Source organism: Ursus arctos, chromosome X (genome assembly GCF_023065955.2).
Source record: "Ursus arctos isolate Adak ecotype North America chromosome X, UrsArc2.0, whole genome shotgun sequence".
NCBI lineage: Eukaryota > Metazoa > Chordata > Mammalia > Carnivora > Ursidae > Ursus > Ursus arctos.
In genome coordinates this window covers 31,967,755-31,985,519 of record NC_079873.1, presented here as the reverse complement: position 1 = coordinate 31,985,519, position 17,765 = coordinate 31,967,755, and the positions used below count along the sequence as shown (strand labels likewise).

At 40.9% G+C, this 17,765-nt stretch overlaps 1 protein-coding gene across 2 annotated transcripts in view; it reads right to left on the bottom strand.

Annotated features, from left to right (window-relative positions):
• The window catches only part of SYTL5 (synaptotagmin like 5), a 104,487-nt gene that overhangs the window by 37,751 nt on the left and 48,971 nt on the right, over positions 1 to 17,765 (bottom strand). The window contains exons 6-7 of one of the 2 annotated variants that reach the window (XM_057310641.1): positions 5,213 to 5,354; positions 1,136 to 1,268 (exon numbers count right to left, since the gene is read on the bottom strand). In XM_057310641.1, coding sequence (XP_057166624.1) covers positions 1,136 to 1,268; positions 5,213 to 5,354 — 275 coding nt within the window. The remainder of the gene's footprint in view (positions 1 to 1,135; positions 1,269 to 5,212; positions 5,355 to 17,765) is intronic. The other variant, XM_026513291.3, reaches the window with a different exon arrangement.

Here is a 17,765-nt window from a genome sequence, read left to right as displayed (position 1 = left end):
TTCATCAGAGGAACACTTTGTTTTTAAAAATATAATTTAAAGAACGATGCACAGTTCAGGAATGCTGTGGACAACTTACTAAGACACAGTTTATTTACACAGAACGAACAGTTCTATGTCAAAGTCCTGCTGAGAGAGATCCAGCTGCTCATCATGAGAAAGATTAAAGAGAGCAATCACGTACTTGGATTTGAAATAGTAAATTAAATAATGCAGAAGTGCTTAGGACAGTGCCCGACACAGAATACGTACTCAATAAACAGGAGCTGTTGACTAGCTGTTGACGATCTATGAGGTTGGCCTCTGTGCTAGATTAAAATTTTTAACGGGAGAACCAATCTTGTCATCCTGAACAAAATGCGACAATAACCACATATATTTAGAATATGCTTTGGGAGCTTCCTGACTAGGAAAGACTCCCCAACTCAGCACACAGAATAAAGCCTCAGGCTTTATGCAAATATCATCATTAGGTAACAGTTACCTTTCTCATGTTGAGGATTTTGTCATGATTTTAATTCTACACAGTGGACATAAGCTTCATAACTATGGCAAATTTCTCTAAAGACTTTTCTTATTCGTAGGTAATCAAATCACAACACCAATAATACCTGCTTCCCAGGGTTGCTGTGATGGAAGTGAAATGATATACCGTATTTGAATATGCCATACAAATGAAAAGGGTTGTTATTAATACCTTAATGCTGCTTGCAAATAACTTTTTATTTAAACCACAGGATAATTAATCTGTCTAGATATAGGGCATTTATGACCACCATGTCAAATGAACTATCATTTCCTTGAATTCTGGGAAAGCGCCTTTACCTTTCCCTCAAACGAACCAATTATGTTTCCTACACTCCTGCACTGACACTTGGTATAGCTCTGAAACTTGGCAGTGATGACTGACAAGTGTATACACTTAACAAATGGATTTTGCATGAATGCAAGAGGCTCAGGTATTACCTGGGTCCGCATTTAAGCTGTTCTTATGGAATGGGCCTACCATGATGGATCAAGGAAAGATGGCTATTTTCTAAATCATGGAACATCCACTTAATATCACACAAGGCAGTTAATTTCAAATGATTTAGTCACTTAAAAAAAAAAGAGTAACCATGCTGTAAATACCCACCTGAGGAGAGGGAGATCTCAGACACCGCTATGGAAGGTGTACCAGAAACGTTTCTGCGATGACTCTTTGTGAGGTCCTCATAAGTGCTTTCAATGGCAGCCAAATCCACGGAATTTTCAGAACCATGTTCCTTCTCACGAAGTAAAAATGAAAAAAAACCCCATTATAATGCCTGTAATTTACTTTAAAAGCCTCCCATCTGAATATACTGCAGGATGACCATATTTATGTCCTATTCCTCTTTCGGAGGAGCTAGCTGACATTTGGGGGGACCCTCACCAGGAGTCCATATAACTCTAAGGCTTACTATCAATAATTGCTCCATAAAATCTATACCAAGAGGTTTGTTAATTAGCACAAAAGTTGTTCAAAATAATTCTTCATTCACAAAATTGTGAGTGTTCTAATACATGGTTAGCAAGAAAGATGATATAATATCTCCAACCTTACACGAACTTTATATAAGAATCTGGCTAGCTTTGCGTCCCCAGAGTAATACTCAAGCTTAGTACTCTGGTCCTATGTTTATCCCCACTCTCAACACCCTGTTTCCCCAGCCACCGCTTACCTCCTCTACCCCGATTTAACAGAACACCATGACCCACAATCCAGATTAACACATGGCATCGAAGGGCCCCCAGGATACTGCCCCAGCCTTGGGCCAGACTCTGTGCTGATTGCTCAGTGCCTCTGCCAGATCAGTTACTAAACATTTTGAATATCATTCCTTGTTAGGTCGCCAAGAAGTAGGGGTAATCATCAACTATCCACACACTTCTCTGGCTATTGAACGGTACTGCTTGCTAAGTTTAGTATAAATACTTATGAAATTTTAAATATGCCTTTTACCTTATCAGCAAGTACAACTCAGACTATAAGTATTGAAAGAAATCTTCTATTATTAGTCAATCTGTCTGAATGCCTTTTGGCTTTTCCTGAAAAATATTTATAGAATCTGACTGTTCGTAGCCTCTGCTTTAAGTTCATGATTTATTTTTCTGAAGTCGCATTATAGGAAGAGTTGATATTTTAAATAAATATTGATTTTTTATATTCAGTATTGAGATACTATTTTTACTAAAGCATAGTTCACATATGATATTAGTTTCAGGTAGATAACACAGTGATTTGACAATTGTATACATTATGCAATGCTCACCACAATTAGTGTAGTCACCATCTGTCACCATGCAATGTTATTACAATATTATTGACTCTATTCCCTATCCCCTACTTTTCATCTCCATGACTTATTTATTTTATAAATAGAAGTTTGGACCTCTTAATCTCCTCCACCTATTGCACCCATCCCCTCATTCCCCTCTCCTCTGGCGACCACCAGTCTATTCTCTAATATATATGAGTCTGTTTCTAGTTTTGTCCCAGTTTGTTCATTTATTTTGATTTTTAGGTTGCACATATAAGTGAAGTTATATGGTATTTGTCTTTCTCTGTCTGACGTACTTCTGTTAGCATAACACCCTCTAAGTCTATCTGTGTTGTCACAAATGCTATGATCTCATTCTTTTTTATGGCTGAGTAATATTCCAGTGTGTGTGTGTGTGTGTACACACCACATCTTCTTTATCCATTCATCTATCAGTGGACATTGGGGTTGCTTCCATATCTTGGCTATTGTAAATAATGATACAATATACATAGGGGCACAAATATCTTCTTCAATTAGTGTTTTGGTTTTCTTTGGGTAAATACCCAGTAGTGGAATTACTGGATCATATGGTAGTTCTACTTCTAATTTTTTTGGAGAAACCTCCATAATGTTTTCCACAATGGTTGTACCAATTCGCATTCCCACCAACGGTGCACAGGATTCACGACCTCCCCTTCTATCTCCTTGTTCCAAAGCCTAGTTTCTCACCTGCAGTAAGACAATGGCATCCTAACTGGCCTCCTGGCTTCTCCATTTGTTTCCCTACAACTGTTTCTCAGCACAGCCCCCAGATCCCGTGTAAAGAGAAGCCACATCCTCTGCCCATTTTTTAACTGGAGTTTTTGGTTTGGGGGTGTTGAGTTGTATAAGTTCTTTATGTATTTTGGATTAAGGAGTGCACTTATCGTGATGAGCACTGGGTGATGTATGAATTGCTGAATCACTATATCGGACACCTGAAACTAAAATAACACTATGTTAACTATACTGGAGTACAAAAAAACTTAATTAAAACATAAAAACAAAAAAAATTACAAAGAAAAGCCACATCTGCTCAAAACCCTCCAACCGTCCTCACCTTATTCCAACTAAATGTCAAAATGCATACAGTAGTCTGGCCCTGTTACCTCTCTGAGCTCATTTCCTAGTACTTCTCCCTTTACTCCTTCACAACAGCGACACTGGCTGCCCTGTTCTTCCTTGAACATACCTGGCATGTTCCCACTTCAGAGTCTTAGCACTGGCCATTTCTCCAGGGGCATTAAAAATATTTTAGATGCTGGCTGAACAAGGGCACTGACCATTCAAGATGGAGGCCAGCCATAAGTAATTGGAGCAGCCTTTCCTGTATGTGTACCTGCTGAATACTAGCGCTGTGCCTGCCCGAAGGGGCACCTTGCTACAGACTCCTGCATGGCTAATTCTTTCACTTACTACACTCTTAGCCTGACTAGGACCAAGAGTTCTTAAATATAGACGTCAGCTACATGTATGGAGTTTCCTGCTTAACCAAAAAATCCAGATGCTCATTTATTTAAAAGAATAACTTCCACATTCCATATATATTTCATGTATAATGCAATTTAAGTCTTCATTATGTGTTGATCTTGAATTTTAGCAGTTTTATAGAACAAGAAACTATCAAAAATATCAAGACTCTACTTTTCCTGATTTAAATCAGTCTGGAAAATGTTTAGTGCAGTTAACTTATGAACATCTTGACAAATAACATGGAGGCTCAAAAGCAGAGACTAGAATTCTAAACATTATTTATATTTTGTTTAAACCATATAACCACCACCTTTGAACCTGCTCTTTCCTTTTGCTTCACATTTCTGGCTTCCCACCAGGAGCTAAGGATGCAGGAGGTTCAGTCCTGATATAGAAGCTTCTTTTTTTTTTTTTTTTTGTTAAAATCAATTTGAACTTTATTATGTTAGTCACCGTACAGTACATCGTTAGTTTCTGATGTAGTGTTCCATGATTCACTGTTTGCGTATAACACCCAGTGCTCATTGTAACACATGCCCTCCTTAAAACCCATCACCAGACTACCCCATCCACCCACCCCTCTTCCCTCTGAAACCCTCAGATTTTTTTCCCGGAGTCCATAGTCTCTCATGGTTCGTCTCTCCCTCTGATTTCCCTCCCTTCTGTTTTCCTTTCCTTCTCCTAATGTCCTCTGTGCCATTCCTTATGTTTCACATATGAGTGAAACCATATAATTGTCTTTCTCTGCTTGACTTATTTCACTTAGCATAATCTCCTCCAGTTCCATCCATGTCGATGCAAATGGTGGGTATTCATCCTTTCTGGTGGCTGAGTAATATTCCATTGTATATATGAACCACATCTTCTTTATCCATTTGTCTGTTGAAGGGCATCTCGGCTCCCTTTTGAGTTTAACTATTGTGGACATTGCTGCTATGAACATTGGGGTATATGGGCCCCTTCTCTTCACTACATCTGTATCTTTGGGGTAAATACCCAGTAATGCAACTGCCGGGTCATAGGGTAGCTCTATTTTTAACTTTTTAAGGAACCTCCATACTGTTTTCCAGAATGGCTGTACCAGCTTGCATTCCCACCAGCAGTGTAAGAGGGTCCCCCTTTCTCCGCATGCTCTCCAACATTTGCTGTTTCCTGCCTTGTTAATTTTTGCCATTCTAACTGGTGTAAGGTGGTATCTCGATGTGGTTTTGATTTGAATTTCCCTGACGGCTAATGATGTTGAACATTTTTTCACATGTCTGTTACTCATTTGTACGTCTTCCTGATAAAGAAGTTTCTACAATTAAATAGCATAAACAGCACACTTCGAGATACAGAGAACTCAAACCCAACCAGGCCATGATGGTGAGGTCGAGTCTCAGAGGCTGGGGGTCCTTTCGCATTTGAGTACTTACTCTAATGCTGACTGAAGTCACACTGTGTGTGCTTGGGGCCGGTGACCTCTGAGTGACGGGGGTCACACCACTGCTCCGGCTGCTCTTCGGGGTTGCAGGGCCTGCTTCCTGGTCATTAAGATCTGATGAACCAGTACTTCCCCTAAAGGAGAAAGAATATTCTGACTCTAACGTGGTCAGCAGCTACCATGTCGCTTTCCTCCTCAAACACTCACTAGGTTTAAGCCCATTTGTCTGACTCCAGGGTTTTCATAAGTGAGCTTCGCCCTACCTTTCCAGCTTTATCTCCCACTGCTCACCAGCATTCTCCCAGCCTGGACAGGCTCCTTGCTGTCCTCTCAACTCACCACACTCATGGCTCCTGCTTCTACCTCTAAGGCTTTTGCTCATGTTCTCTCCACCTGATAGGCTCTATTTGCCACTCCCTGTTTATGCAAACCTTCTCCATCCTTCAAGGCTCAGCTGAAGTCCAGCCTCCCCCATCAGGACTTTCCTGTCATTTGCAAGCCTTGTCAACTTCTGCTCCACTCAATTCTTATTGACTTACAGTCTTTGCTAAACTGTGCAGTCTTCGAGTACAGGATGTCTTATTTGGCTTCAAGTGATCCACATATGTGGGCCTTGGTGCTTCTTTCAACCTAAACTCCTTGGGGACAGAGTTCATATTTACTATGATATCTCCACCACCTTCATAATACCTTAGTGCAAAGGAGGCACTCGGGACATATTTAATCAAAGAGTGGAAATTATGTTGTTTTTCTGTGTGTTGTTTCAGTGTCTGACTCATGATGCACATTTAATAAATGTGGTATAAAAATAATGACATTTGGTAAATGGGCTTGACTCACTTTGTTTGCTAAAACTGATTCAATTCCATTCAATAATGATTAATAAAAAAAACAGTTCCTGCCCTTAAGGTGAACACAATTTTCTCATCACATGGAGTTTCATAAGTAAGTGTAAGTTTTGACAAATTACAGTTTAAGAGAAGTGTTTGTTCTATTTTATTCTTTATCCTTGGGGAGGACAAAATACACTAAGTGGTAAAATAGAAGCTTTTGTGAATTTCACTCTTTTATTTACTGTTTAATAAGTTATAAGTGCATCTATAATAATAAACATTTAACCGTTTAAAGCCTCGTTTAAAGCAGTGATAGTTAACAGTGATTAGAATTTACAGTCGACCCAATCGGAAAAGATATGCAAAAGAACAGAGAAAGGGTGTTTTTTTTTTTCTTTTTAAAGAATGTCTGACTGTGCACGTGACATTACTGGAAGACAAATCTGGCAGGAGAAAGAACTGGCATTGACTGCTGCAGCTATCAACTACAGCTTGTAAGTTTTTCTAGACTGTGCACCAGAGAGGCCACGAAAATCAAATCAAATATGCCCTGACTTCGACAGCCAGCTACCACCACCCTCCATAAGTAGGCAAATGGAAGCTACATTTACTGAGTATTTTCTAGGTGTTTGACACTTTCCACTCCCCAACATCCCTGTAAAAAAAAAAAAGAAAAGAAAAAGAAAAAGATACCAATAGTCTTTTAAAGATAAGAAAACTGAGTCTTGGAGAGGTTAAACAATTATTCCATATAGGCACACATGTGTCTGTGTCCACACACAACACACACCACCACTACCACATTCTCACACGGTTAGTACGTAGCAAAGTCAGGATAAAAACTGAGACCTGCCTGCCTACCCAAACCTGTGCTCATTTCAGTTGCTCATATTACTTACTCTTCATTTCACCAAGAGCGGATTGATACAACCAGGCAGGTTCTGCATTGATAGAAGGAGCTATCATGCGGAAAATAATCCAAGGATCAGAGGGCTGGGAGTTAGTTCCTTGGAATCTGATTAAGAGAACTAAAAATTCTCTGGGTAGCATTCTTCTTAATTACTTTATTTGAGAGAAAGAGTGAGAGAGAGAAAGCACGAGAGTGGGGAGGGTCAGAGGGAGAAGCAGACCCCCGCTGAGTAGGGAGCCTGATGTGGGATTCGATCCTGGGACTCCAGGATCATGACCTGAGCCAGAGGCAGACACTTAACCGACTGAGCCACCCAGGCAACCCTGGGTAGCATTGTTCTAATACCACATAGAAATAGTCTCTGGCTGCTTCTTCTAGAGATAGCACTCTGAATGAATTATAGATTGCTCAGGAGGGTCTAGGACTCTGTCTTAATTCTGATGACAAGAGATATAAAGTTTTGTGATTAAATAAATTGATATGATTTGAAATTAGAAGTTCCTTGGTAAATTTCCTGAGCCCTCCTCCCTCAGGGACTATACTTCCTGCACTTGACAACAGTTAGCCACCCAACTGATTTTGCTCATCTCAGAAGTCCTAGGTTTTAGAGACCTACTCAGTAACGCTGTGCTGTGATAGTAGGTTCTCTACTCTCAGAACAATGTTACCACAAAAATTTCTCTCCTTACTATTTTAAGTAAAATCTCCTTGAAACAAGAAAGGATAGACATGAATCTTGCAGAAATGAGCCAAGAAGTTATGATCCAAAGGGACTCATGCAGATATATCTGCTTGTGCCGGTCCTAAACATTCTTACTGACCCAGGTGGTTTTGAAAAAGTCCCCATCATGGATTTGCTTTGCTGGAACCAAAAGTCCTACTTATGGAGAAGCTCTAACAGAAGTTGATTAATTGTGGCGATGACATTCAAAAGGCTATCCTGTAATAGGAAAACAAGTCTTATGATTATAAGTCAGCTACTACAAATCATTGCCAGACTCATCTCAAAAAATGACATATAATTTCACATTTGTCCCTGACATTTACTGTGAGCTTTTCAAAAATATTTTCCTCTCAACTGGTTGTTTCAGTTTGTTAGACTAAAAAAGATTTAGTCTAATGAGGCAGAATATCATAAATATTTGGGTGCCAACTCTTTTAGATGTTATATAAAATATGACATGAAATACATAAATCTTTGACACTTAAATAGGAAGAGGATAAAGCCTTCCTCAAGTCTTGATTCAAGGAGTTTAAAGTTCAATTTGGAAAGAGCTATTTTTTTGGGCAGAGAACCTGAAGAGAAATCTTTCCAAAGAAGGCATACAGATGGTCAACAGACACATGAAAAAATGCTCACCATCACTCATCATCAGGGAAATACAAATCAAAACCACAATGAGATCTCCCCTCACACCTGTCAGAACTGCTAGAATCAAAAAGACAAGAAACAACAAGAGTTGGTGAGGATGTGGAGAAAAGGGAACCCTCGTGCACTATTGGTAGGAATGTAAATTGGTGCAGCCACCGTGGAAAACAGTGTGGAGGTTCCTCAAAAAATTAAAAGTCAAAATATCATATGATCCAGTAACCCCACTACTGGGTATTTACCCGAAGAAAACAAAAACACTAATATAAAAAGACATATGCACCCCTTATGCTTACTGCAGCATTATTTACAATAGCCAAGATATGGAAGCAGCCCAAGTTACCACTGAGAGATGAGTGGATAAAGAAGATGTGGTATGTATACAATGGGATATTATTCAGCCGTAAAAAAAGAATGAAATCTTGTCATTTGTGACAACAGAGATGGACCTAGAGGATATAATGCTGAGTGAAATAAATCAGTCAGAAAAAGAAAAATACCGTATGATTTCAGTCATATGTGGAATCTAAAAAACAAATGAATACACAAACAAAAAGTAGAATCAGACCTATAGATACAGAAAACGAACTGGTAGTTGGAGGGGAGAGGATGGGCAAAATGAGTGGAGTGGGAGATAAAGGCTTCCAGGCATAGAATGAAGAAGTCATAGGAATAAAAGGTGCAGCATAGGGAATACAGTCAATGGCATTTTGTGGGTTTTTTTAAAGATTTTATTTATTTGACAGAGAAAGAGAGCGAGCAAGCACGAGCAGGGGGGGCGAGAGAGGGAGAAGCAGGCTCCCCACCGAGAAGGGAGCCCAACATCGGGCTCGATCCCAGGACCCTGGGATCATGACCTGAGCCGAAGGCAGACGCTTAACCGACTAAGCCACCCAGACGCCCCCAGTCAATGGTATTGTAACAGTGCTGTATGGTGACAGATGGTAGCTACACTTCCAGTGAGCACAGCATAACATATAGACTGGTTGAATCACTGTTGTACACCTAAAATGAATGTGATGCTGTGCGTCAGCTATACTTAAAAAAAATGGAGGGGCACCTGGGTGGCTCAGTCGTTAAGCGTCTGCCTTCAGCTCAGGGCATGATCCCAGAGTCCTGGGATCAAGTCCCACATCAGGCTCCTCCGCTGGAAGCCTGCTTCTTCCTCTCCTACTCCTACTCCTCCTGCCTATGTTCCCTCTCTCGCTGGCTGTCAGTCTCTCTCTGCCAAATAAATAAATAAAATCTTTTTAAAAAAATGGAAAAGCTGTATTTTTTTAGATTTTTATTTATTTGTCGGGGGGGAGAGAGAGAGAGAGAGAAAACAAGCAGGGGGAGGGGCAGGCAGAGGGAGAAGCAGGCTCCCCACTGAGCAGGGAGCCCATTGTGAGACTAGATCAGAGGACCCCAGGATCATGACCTGAGCCAAAGGCAGACACTTAACCGACTGAGCCACACAGGCATCCCTGAAAGAGCTATTTTTGATTCAGATATCATGTTACTGATACTTATATCAGAAGTATTAGAAAGTGTCAATAAAACTTTAAGCTAAAATTTGCTTAAAGGGAAACTGACAAGAAAGAGATATATTTTTCCTGTTCTAATAGGGCCCAAAGCATGGGGATAGGACACTGCCTAGGGAGCTCGGATGTTCCAGGTTACTTGAAAGACACATTTCCTAGAGAAGGAAACAGTCTCATTTACTTTAGCTTATGAAATATACTTTAAAAGCCTTCCATTTTGTTATCTCTAATCTCAAGCTGGCCCAAAATCTTGATAATGGCTTTCTAGATGTATTTTATGTATGTATGTATGTATTTAAAGATTTTATTTATTTGAAAAAGAGAGAGAGAGAGAGAGAGAGAGATAATGAGTAGGGGGAGTGGCAGAGGGAGGAGAAGCAGACTTCCCGTGGAGCAGGGAGCCTGCGACAGGGCTGGATCCCAGGACGCTGAGATCATGACAGGAGCCAAAGTCAGACGCTTCACCAACTGAGCCACCCAGGCGCCCCTAGATATACCTATTTTTAGATAAAGGATCTAAGGATAGGGGAGAGAGACTATAATGAGTTGCCTTTATGGATTATGAAACTGTCTCCCAGGAGTTGTAGTCTGAAAAGCATTTCCCAGGATGCAACCTTCCCAGAGTGGGCTGACAATGTTGAGTCTGTGCCTGCACGGTTAAATGAGTGCTCCCCTAAGGAAGATCAACTAAAAGGCAGCACTGATCTGAGAGACAGGAACACTCACTGGCTAGTGCACAGCATGACACAGGGACCGCATGATATTCTTTCTGTGGTTTATGCACTCTCCTAACTTTTTTTAGTCAGATCTGAAATGGATATGTAAGAAAAACCAGGGAGGTTGCAGCTGGCAAGTGAGGTGATCCCATTAAATGCGAAAGAGATGTTAAAAATGAGAAAGAAAAGAGAAAAAAGGTGAACATAGTTCAGCTTTCTAGTCTTTGGTGATCCCAAAATGCTTTGTCTTTGTCGACAGTCTTTTGTGAGATGGGTGGCCCTCATCCTTGGCTTCATATCAGAAACACTGGGGAAGCTTTTAAAAATTCCCATACCCAAGGGTTAAGCGTCTGCCTCTGGCTCAGGTCACGATCTCGGGGTCCTGGAATTGAGCCCCGCACTGGGCTCCACACTTACTGGAGAGTCTGCTTCTCCCTCTCCCATTGCCCTTCTCCCTGCTTGTGCTCCTTCTCTTTCTCAAAATAAATAAATAAAATCTTTAAAAAATCCCCATGCCCAGACTACATCCAAGACTAATCACATCAGACTCTGGGCTTGAGATCTAGGCCTAGAGGATCGATAAGCTCTAATGACACTCCCATCCCCCAGGGATTTCAATATGCAGCCAAGGTTGAGAAATACTGGGCTAAACTGTGGATTGGTTTAAATTTACTGATCTCAGACATCTCTGTACCTGTAATTTCCCCCCTCTCATACCACTATGTCTTAACCCCAGTGTTCACATCAAGAGAGCTGAGCTGTCCTCCAGACTTAGCCTGTGATAAATGGAAGGACACCTTCTGGGTTAGTGAGTGAATCTGTTACACCAGGACTCAGCCAACTATGGCCCATGGATTGAATTGGGACCACCACCTGTTTTTGTATAGCTTGTGAGCCAAGCATGGTTTTTACATTTTTAAGTAAAACAAAAACAAAAACAAAAAAACACTTTATAACATGAAAATGACATGAAATTCAAATTTCAGTACCCACAAATAAAGTTTTATTGTAATGCTGGCAAGCCCATCCATTTATGTACAGTCTACAGCTGCTTTCATGCTCCAACAGCGGAGTTGGGTAGTTGAGAAAGAGACTATACGGCCCACAAAGGCAAACGTATTAGCTGTCTATATATCTACAGAAAGTTTATTGACTCCTGTGAGTGTCGCCCATGCACACAGGCACACAACACAGAGATACGGGAATCTCCATTTAAAAACCAAACTCTTTGGAGAGGTCAACACATCCTCAAAGAATGAATTTCAGGTATTGGGTACATGCGTATATACATACATATGCGCATATGTATGTGTGTTTTATTCTTAAGCACAAGAGCTTTGGAATACAGAATTAGGGAAGCAGAGAAATTAGGAAAAAGCAGAAATCCATTTGGAAGCTTCTCTAGCTGCCATTTCTTCTGAAGTCACTGTCTTTCTGTGGCTTAATTACACATATTTTCCTTCCTTTTCCTTTTTGGAGAAAGGACAAAGATGCAACGTGACAGGTGTTCAATGACATTTTGTTCAATGAATCTGAGTGTTAATTATATAAAGAACCATAAGAACTTTATAATTTCATTTACTAAAACAAAGGGTGATTTGTTTGGTGGCTTGAAAATGTTTAGTGTTTCCTTAAAGGACCTGTTCTCTTTAGGAAGACTCTCTCTAAAGTAGAGGAGATGGTCACCAGGAGGGAAGGACCATGAGTGGGTATGAAGGAAAACAGAAAAGGTAAAATACCCAGTCTGATAATATTTTGGTCTTTTACCATCACAGTAGAATCCTGATCCCATGTCTTCTTTCTAAATAATGGATGGAAGCCAGTTGGAAGAGAGAGGCCAGCAGCCATGAAAAACTTTGGGTGAAATCAAGGCCAAGAGCAAGAAGAAAGCCAACTGCCTTCCTCCGTGGACACTAGGGAATGCAAGTGTTTAGCAGAACTTAGCTTTCAGTAACTGAATGGAACAGGTACGTACTTCACTAAACTCTTGTTCTACCTTAAGAGAAAGGTCATCAAGGTTATCCAAAGCCATCCACATCTTGGTCCAACTTAGCTCTTCATTTCATCTCGTGTATACTACACTTCAATATTTACACTCTAAAAACCCTGAACTATTTATTTTCCAGGACATGCAACATTGCTTTATACCCTTTTCTTTTGTACTTTCTACTTCCTCTATTTCATTCTTAACTTTGTTCACCTGGCCAAGCCCTCCTCATCCCTTAAAACTGCTTAAAGGTCATCTCCATGAAGCTTCCCTGAATCCTCTGAAAGGATAAATGCCTCTCTCTGGTTTTCCCATAGCACACACAACATCTTTTTAACATGATACAATATGGTCTTAAAATCATTTGGTTGTCTTAAAATTATCTTCCCTGACAAAGTTTTGGGAAGTCCATGAAGGGGTAGAATAGTATCATTGTCTAAGCACTCTCACACTTAATTACCATTTGGAATAGAGCACTAGGTCAATAATGTGGACAGAACTGTGTGTTGAATTTATCTGTATAAATAAAATTCATAGGTGAGCAAGTCCTATACCTCTACTCCTCAGGGAAGAAGAAAGACCATTATCGTATCTTAGCTACCCTGAGAAAGTACATATCACACAAGACCCCTGAGTGAAAAAAAATTATTATACTGGAGGAGGGAAATGTGTTAAATTTAGTTCACTGAAACAGAACACATCAGGGCAGGGAATCTTTGTGGAATAACTGGAGAAAAAGATAAGATAGCAAGGAGGTGACCATTAAGAATGAGGCAAGTCAAGAACCCAGCTGTAATCCAGCCAAAGTATAATATCCGGAGTCTGGCTGAACTACCAAGTCTCTGTAACTCCTCACATTACTGTCATTATAAAAAGGAAAGTTACATGTATATAAAGTAAATAGAAATCAGGGGTGGAGCAACCAGTGGTCTGACAAACTGCCTTTGGAAGAGGGACAAGAGCGGTTGGGGAGGGGTGCGGTAGCAGACGGCAGAGACCCCACCCCTTTCCCCTCGGCCCTCACCTCTACCCGCAGAGTCCTGTTGACTGGGAAAAACCACAACTCTATGCCCGAAGACTTTTTTGGATCACAAGAGCATGGAGTGCCTGTGCGCAGAACAAGTCCCAAGTGCCAGAGAGTTAGTGCTCTAGAATTAGTCCTCAACCAGTCATCAACAGGGAGCTGGTGTATACATACCTCGGATTCTCAGTCTCTTGACTGGATAATTCTGAGGTGTATTATATACTGTTTCCTATATTTGGCCACTGAGATTGAGCTCTGGTTGCCCATAGCGGTAACTGGCTTAATGACACCCTCTTTTTGGCTTTCGCTCCTTCCCTGGATCACTTCCCCACTCCCCTTGGGTTTCCAAGATCACATCCTAAACCAATTACTTACTCTTGAATCCTTATTTCAGGGTCTGTTCTGGGGGAGCCCAAATCAAGGTAGTGTGTATGGTGGGCAAAAGACGAGTAAAAAGGGATGACTGTGAGGTATAAATAGAAGTTTCTAGCTGAAGATGTGTTTGGCAATTCCAGACCCCATGTTGCTCCCACTGATATGTTCACAGTCTAAGTAAATAACCTTGTGAATCTGATATGCTTGCCGTATTCTCCAGTGTGATGAATGCTGCTGAGAAACACAGCATCACATCCTTCATCCATTTTTTACTCAACAGAGTGAATTTTAACTTCAAAGTTCCATTTTTCCTTTGTTTTTTAGGGGACATCATTGATGTCTTACCCAGATCAGCTCAGATCACTTGTACCAGCTCTGTGTGCCCATGTCCAGCTTCTGAGTGCTTTCCTGCTAATGACTTGCACCTATGGCCTTCAGAGACCTTTAGCACTGCAGCCTAGATATGCTTTGGCATGTCTCCCCTACCCCCATAGTTAGAGTTGTCAAATAAAATACAAAACTCCCAGTTAAATTTGGATGTCAGATAAATAATGAATACTTCTTAGTGTAAAAATATACTAATATTAACTGAGGGTTTTAGAGGGGGAGGGAGGTGGGGGGATGGGCTAGCCCGGTGATGGGTATTAAGGAGGGCACGTATTGCATGGAACACTGGGTATTATATGCAAACGATGAATCATGGAGCACTACCTCAAAAACTATATAGTATATAAATGAAAATAATATTTCATGGGGGTCAACTTATTTATTTACTTACTTATTTTTTTAAAGATTTTATTTATTTGACAGAGAGAGAACGCGAGCACCAACAGGGGGAGCAGCAGGCAGTGGGAGAGGGAGAAGCAGGCTCCCCGTGGAACAGGGAGCCTGATGCGGGGCTGGATCCCAGGACCCAAGGACCATGACCTGAGCCAAAGGCAGACGTTTCACCAACCGAGACACCCAGGTGCCCCGGATGTCAACTTCTTTAAAAGTCGTTTATCTGAAATTCAGATTTACCTGGGCGTCCATCCTGTATTTTTATTCACTAAATCTGGAAACCCTATCCAAAGGAATCCACGGTCAATGACTAATTGGTATAGGAGTGCAATGGTCCAGCTCCTCAAAATGGAAAAACTCAGAGACACACTTTATGATCCAGAATCCCTTGCAGGATCAAGCTGAGTTTTCACATTCAGGCCTCACCTGAGACAGCACATTGCTTGGGTTCTTTCCCTTCTTTATTCTGCTTCTGTTCCTCCTGTACTGGTTTCTTCTGGAATCGTTTCGTGAATAAATCACTTGCTTACGCATCCTCGTCTGAGGGTTTGTTTCTGGGTGAGCAGGACTTCAGATAGATATCTCACAAATCAGACCACGCTGATAACTCATCATGATATAAAAGGGATTAGGAATCACTGCTCTGAAGAGCAGTCTGTTGATGAACTATAGCTTACATGCATATTCTTTTTTTTTTTAAAGTCTCTCCTGCCTCATCTGTCAAGTCCCTAGCAACAAGGGAAGAGCCCTTTGCCAGGCTCTCGTGGGAGGCTGCTGGGCCTTGCCTAACCCATTCATACTTTTCCCTGCTTTCCAACTACTGAAAAGAAAGTCAACCAGGCATCTGGTGAAACATCATTTCCGCTCTGGTATGATAGGAGTTTTAAACAAGAATGCCCAAGGCCAGCTGCTCCAAAAACACGAGCAATGAACCATGAAGAAACAGGCATTGTGGAGGAGAAAGGGGAATTCACTGCTAAGCTAGGTCAGGGACTAGACCAAAGAGACTGGGCTCTTAAAATCTCTTTAGGGACATTTGCTGTTCCATATTTGAAAATGAGCTACGGGGGAGAATGCACTTTTGCTTGCAAAACCTAAGAAGAAAAGAGTCTGCCAGTTTTACTACTTGGCTTTGCAGAATTACTGCAGCTTCGAGCAAACCAAAAGGAGCTAATGCCTTTTGGTGATGAGAGTTGAGAAAAGATGGGCTACTTCCTGCCCAACTTTCTAAGGAATAATTCTGGGATGATGTAACTCATCTCACTGTGGCAGCCCATTAATGAGTCATCACTTTGATAAATGCATGTTCCAGGAAAAGAACATTTGCTCTACTGATCTCCCAAACAGCTTTTTTTTCTCTTTCTTTATGGGAAAACATTGTTCTTGGCATGCTTAAACCAAAGCATCCCTGACTACTATATTCTGATCTTCTAGAAACCACTTCAGGTACTTATGATTTAAAAGATCAAGTCTACTTTGCCTCCTTTCATTTTACAACAAGAACAAGAAAATCCTGGGTCAATACACCAGTGTTTGGTGAAACATGTCCATATGACTTTATAACTTAATGATTATTTACACCCACCAGTAGATAACACACAAGAAATAAACCCAGGCAGGTGGATTCTGGAAGAACAGCAGAAGCGCTATGATACTAGAGAGCATGCCCCTTCTTCTTGTTGAGTAACTGGAAGACTAATTAGTTTAAAATGGAAAAACCTGTGGGTTGGGTCAGGAGATTTTTTTTTTTTAGATTTTTTTACAAGAATTCTATCTTCTTTTTATATATATTGTCCCTCTGAAATGCTAGCCTGAAGTCTTTACCAAGATGGCTCATCCATGGGAGTCCCCAAGAGGCGGGGCAAAAATAGCAACATTAAACTAGTTGTTTATCACCTCTAAATAATTTGGAGCACTGTCTGAGAGTCAGGAGTTCAACGACCAAAAACAAAAATGAGACTTTTACAGAAAGAGTCTGTGGAACTTGGCATGGGGCTACCCCAAGGTCAGTCAAAGGAAGCTATTTCAAGGACCAAAGCAACTATGGTTTGAATTGTTTTTTACCATAAAGGAAATAGATCTATATTCTCGAAAATTTGAAAAATATGGAATATAGTGACGATCTTTTGCTAGTGGATGAAAAATGATTTATTTTCTACTTTCTTATTTTTTTCTGTGTGGTTTTACGCAAAGTGCATGACTTGGCAGGAACGCTATAGAGAAAAAAGAAGCAGGTGTGGAGAGTCACCATGGAAAAAAAAAATGAATGGTCAGAAGAGGGTCCTCTCTAGGGGGATGTGGTGTTCCATATTCTAAAATGAATCACAGGGGAGAATTCAATTCTGCTTGTGTAACCTGAGGAGGCTTCACTCCCTGGCTTTGCAGAATTACTGCAGGTCCAAGAAAGCAAAAGGGAGTTAACATTGGGACAAAACAGCGAAACATGAGGGTAGATCTTTTTTCTCCTCATGGCCTTTGATAATACATTCAGCGTGAAAATAAGCCTTGACTTATGCCCCAACAGGATAAACAAAATCCAGCTTGATATGAAACCACTATGCTCTTGGCTACCCTTTCTTTTAGCTTTTCTTGACAAGGTGGTAACTCTGTGCATAGGAGCCTCTCACCTGGCCCCACTGTTAACGAGTTAGATGAAGAGGAACTAGAAAGAAGTGGAATTTATGGAAATTCTCTGGAGCAATTCAAGTGATGAAATTATTAATAATTTTTAAAGCTACGGGGTGCCTGGGTGGCTCAGTCGTTAAGCGTCTGCCTTCGGCTCAGGGCGTGATCCCGGCGTTCTGGGATCGAGCCCCACGTCAGGCTCCTCCGCTGGGAGCCTGCTTCTTCCTCTCCCACTCCCCCTGCTTGTGTTCCCTCTCTCGCTGGCTGTCTCTCTCTGTCGAATGAATAAATAAAAATCTTTAAAAAAAAATTAAGGTCTTCTCATGTCTTTTATTTTTATTTATTTTTTTTAAAGATTTTATTTATTTATTTGACAGAGATAGAGACAGCCAGCGAGAGAGGG